We start from the raw sequence: 4,816 nt of genomic DNA, 5'->3' as shown, positions 1-4,816 counted from the left end.
TTTTAAACCAAAGAACAATACAGTTCCCATCTTGTTCCCTTCTTCTGTACATGTTCTGTTTTTCAACTTTCATCTCAAAATTCCACTGCACTTCACTCACATTAACTGCAGTTTTGAATGTCTCAAGGCAATTAATTTATCTAAGCGCTTGAACAATGCTCCACCTTCTGTTCAAGTGATAATCAAAGAGTACGCCACATGCACACAGATTACAGATAAGTCATTCTGCTGCTGCAACAAGCAAAACATAATGGTTGAGCACTAACCATGACATTTTCATCATCATTCATCATCAATATAGATCAATGCTTTTAGTTGAATACACGCCTAAATCTTAAACGGGCCTTAAGCTCCAATGACATGCCAACTTGTGTCGAGTTGTCGCATTGAAAACAAACAAGTATATATATGTATATACATGCATGCCAACACGAGAATGAGAATGAGAACGCGAACAAACAATCCATGGTATATAAATGGAACAATATAAATAGATATAATGGGTGTAACATAAATCTGTCAAAATAGATCTCTGAAAACAATTATGATTACAGCGAAATCCTATAAACAGTGAAGCATTTTGAAAAGCATTGCCAACTCAAATTGTCGCCACCCTTGGAACAGATACTGGGAAGTTATCAATCTCATCCATCCAGGGATTCTTCTCCTTTGCTGGATTCACTGTCTTTAAAGCCTTCCAGACTGCGCTGTTGCATTTGAAGCCAGAACCGAAAGCAATCTGCCAAACACGATCATTCTTCTTGACCCTTCCCTTTCCTTCAGTATAAGCCAGTTCATACCAAAGAGAGCTGCTTGAGGTGTTGCCAAATCTAAAGAGTGTCATCCTCGACGGCTCCATGTGCCAGTCAGAGAGATGCAAGTTCTTCTCCAGTTCATCCAGCACTGCTCTCCCTCCAGCGTGAATACAGAAATGCTCAAAAGCCAGTTTGAAATCAGGAATGTAAGGCTTTATCTTCATTTTGAGAAGCTTCCTCCCAACCAATGTAGCAAAGAAGAGTAACTGTTCAGACATGGGAAGCACAAGAGGACCCAAGAGTGGTAATGTTTGGTCTTCAGAGCATCACCGGCAACTCCCATCAGATCTTTTCGACAGAGCAACACCAATCTTTCCATTATCATCCTCCTCCTGAGTCACACAACTGAAGCACTTGTCATCTGCTCCTTTGTGAGTGCGGACAGTGTGAACCAACTGGTACTTGGAGCGACCCTTATCAGACCTCTTGTTTGACAGAAGGATAGCAGCTCCACCCATCCGGAACAGGCAATTCGAGACAAGCATAGAACGGTTATTCCCAAAGTACCAGTTCAAAGTGATGTTCTCCATGCTTATAACCAGAGCATAGGAATTGGGATAAACTTGAAGAAGATCCTTGGCAAGGGCAATGGATAGAAGACCAGCACTGCAACCCATTCCACCAAGATTAAAACTAACAATATTTCCCCTCAGCTTGTAATGGTTGACAACCATGGCTGAAAGAGATGGGGTAGGATTGAACAAACTACAATTGATAATCAAAATGCCGATGTCTTTGGGTTTGACATTAGTCTTGGCAAAGAGCTCATCCACAGCTCCAAACATGACAGCCTCAGCCTCCTTTCTGGCCTCGGCCATACAAGGATTAGGGGGCACATTAAGGACAGCCTCAGGGAGGTAAGTGTCCTCACCAAGGCCAGACCTTTCCAAGATTTTGCGCTGAAACTCAAGGTTTTCTTCAGTGAAGGTACCTATCAACCGAGACCTCTCCATGAAGATTTGTCTAGTGCACTTCCGCGCATCATCGGGTTTGTAACAAGCAAAGTTAACAAGATAAACAGGTTGAGGCCGAGTCATGAAGTAGAGGGTGCAGAGGAAAACAAGCAGGGTAGAACAAAGGACCACCGAAATAAGGTTGAATCTAAGATGGTCCCAAAGGTCACAGAGGTCTTGAAAGGAGAAGGTGGAAATCTGGGCAATAATGACAGCAAGAAGGGGTGTAAGAAAGAGGTACATGCCATGGGTGATGAGGTAGTGGTAGCCAAGCTTGACATACTTAAGCTTAACTGATTGTTTGAAGTCTGGGAGCCGAGTGGAAGAAGCTTGGAGCAATGGGGCTCTTGATTGTTCTGCAGCCATGGTTTCAAAGGGCATTCAAAAATCAGATCTTTGGGTTATGGCTCAACAAAATACTTGATCTTTTTGACACAATAAGGCTTTTCTCAGTAATCCAAGAACCAGACAGATCTAATAGATATCAGAAAGCAGAAAATACCTGAAAAAACACGCCCAAGATAACAAGAAGAAAAAATTAGAAACTATTGCAATATATACAAAAACAGGGATTTTTCAAGTAAGCGCTACATCCAAAACAAACCAATGAAAGCTGATCACCATGCATTACAAGATAAACGCCAAAACCCAAAGAGAAATGACAACAAAACACAGAAAAAAGGGAAAAAAGATTCCAGCCAAAATCCACAGGGATTACCCAAAAAAAAAAGAGATTTTTCAAGCATGAAAAAGATCCAAAACCAGCAAACGAAAGCTACTCATCATGCATTACAAGATAAACACCAAATCTCAAAGAGAAAGGCTAAAAAAACAAAAGAACAAGAACAAGAAGAAAACCTTTCTAGCTAAAATCCACAGGGGTTAACAAAAGATGAGATTTTTGCAGCGTGTCAAAAAGATATACCCGCTCTGAAATCAAGAATCTGGCGTTTGGATCGCCTGAGAAAGCCCCGGAGACCGTTCCCAGAGAGAAGAGAGAGAAGCAATCTGGAAGCGAGAATGCCGGGGAGCAAGAGAAGCCGCGTTATATAAGACCCAATTTTATTATTTTAATTATTTATTTTCCCCTCATTTTTTTATTTAACTACTTTTAGGGAAAATTTTAAATAAATATATTGTTTTTGAAAGTTTACACGTGTGAGAAGCACGTTCGAGAGAAAAGAAGGTTCGTTCAAGGAACCCGGGCGGCGCTGCCGCCCTTGACCCGCAAATTGGACCAGTCTTAGCCCGAGTTAAATCAACCCTCTTAATATCATCTTTGATTGTGACTCTTAGTTCTAAATTAATTGGTCATCATGGTTTAATCTTAAATCCTTGTTACAAGATAATTTTTAAAAATCATGCATTAGCTATGCATTTAAAAATAAAAATAATAACATTTCTTAATATAGCGGTATTTATTTAGATTATTTATCAACCAATACCTGATATAGGTATTGATATAGTTGATTGTTAGTAGCCTGATAAATAGATAGACCCATGTACTAAAATTTTTGGTTAGCAGACTGTTGTAACATTGTTTTTGAATAAAGTGGATAAACCACAAATTTATTAAAGAGAAGAAAGCGGGAAAAACAAAGTTCATAGTAAGCAATAACAAAGCAAGACAATCTAGAAGAAGGAAGCGATTTCATCGCAGGGGATGAGAAAGGCAATGAATGATGAAAAATAAAACCAAGAAGTAGGAGAATCTGAGTCTGGGCGAAGTCACTGGTCTGGAGACACAGCCATTTCGGAAGTGAAACAAGCGGATTACTCCTGAGTCGAATTGGGCGCCATATCGCCTGTGAGGTCAGTGGACCTGGAGCTCATGAAGTTTAAGGAGCGCTTTACCTCGAGCAGTACTCGAAGCTTCCAGGTTGGTGAAGATCCGAATCTGCTAAATCAGGAAAAGAGCTATATTAGCGGTTTTAAGAATTGTAATAGAGGTGGTGCACATATTTGGTTGAAAATACGATTGTTGCGTTCCAACCAAAATATTCGGAAGATGGCTCGGAGCAGAGATCCCAAAAAAATTCCTATGAATAGGATTTAATGAGGGGATCCAATTGGTCCAAATGTTTGAAACTGAGGAAGGTAGAGATTCAGAGTTAAGCAAACATTTGAAAAAGGACCAAATACGAACAGAAATGCCGCAGTTTAAAAATAGGTGATCCACTGACTCTGAACATTGTAGTAGAGTATCTTTTTCTTATTCACTGGGCTCTATAAAATGATTTTTTTCTCTTTTAAGATTGCATGGCAAATGATATATTAACTCGATTTTATGCACTATCATACCTATTTGTTATTTGACATTCTTTGTTTTTTTGAATTAGTGCTTGTCATCTTTGTAAAAAATATTATATTAATTAATCCAAACTTTGACTAACAATCAATTTATGGTTTTGGGTTTGTCTCTGAATTAATTAACAAATTAATTAGTGTGACAATGATGTGCATATTGCATAAGATACAGAGTTGTGAGAATTAATCTAGAATGAAGACATATTGAGAAGTAATCAAAGCAATGAGTCAAAAAGCTATGAGTCAAACAAAGATATGAACGTTAGTTGGTGAGTTTTCACTAGAAAAAAAGAATGAAAAAAAAAACTAAATATGTTGAGATGTGATCACATGGTGGGGATTTGAAACTTTCTTATGTTGTCACAAAGTCATGAATGAGGATTGGATGAGAAGATATTCACTAAGGCATGAACTGGCCTTCTCACATGGTCCATGTGAGGGTATCGTTGTCCAAACCCCACCTACTCCAAATTTTAAAAATTAAGTTTTTTTAAAATATATATTTATTCAAATTTGTTTGCTAAGTTTAAATAATAATAATATATATTTAGATTGTAATGAGAGTTGAGATTGAATTAACCTCTTTAATCCTGGGATGACAAGATTCTAACCATACAAAATCTTACCTTACGAAGATGCAATGTTTGGATTGAGAGACATGCATTCATTTTTAATTTTGCTTGTTCTTCGACTACTTCCATTATTATTAAAATTATTTATATGGTGTTCATGTGGATGAAT

At 38.2% G+C, this 4,816-nt stretch overlaps 1 protein-coding gene across 1 annotated transcript; it reads right to left on the bottom strand.

The window, feature by feature from the left end:
• Window positions 1-471: 471 nt before the first annotated feature.
• LOC120280658 (3-ketoacyl-CoA synthase 11-like) lies at window positions 472-2,801 on the bottom strand. Its single transcript, XM_039287567.1, is given in 4 exon segments — window positions 472-1,066; window positions 1,069-1,107; window positions 1,109-2,270; window positions 2,694-2,801. Coding segments are annotated over 3 exon segments (1,548 nt in total). The 5' UTR covers window positions 2,150-2,270; window positions 2,694-2,801; the 3' UTR covers window positions 472-598.
• Window positions 2,802-4,816: the final 2,015 nt, after the last annotated feature.

The sequence above is a fragment of the Dioscorea cayenensis genome, chromosome 17 (genome assembly GCF_009730915.1).
Source record: "Dioscorea cayenensis subsp. rotundata cultivar TDr96_F1 chromosome 17, TDr96_F1_v2_PseudoChromosome.rev07_lg8_w22 25.fasta, whole genome shotgun sequence".
NCBI classification, from domain to species: Eukaryota; Viridiplantae; Streptophyta; class Magnoliopsida; order Dioscoreales; family Dioscoreaceae; genus Dioscorea; species Dioscorea cayenensis.
This window is presented reverse-complemented; position numbering and strand designations above follow the sequence as displayed.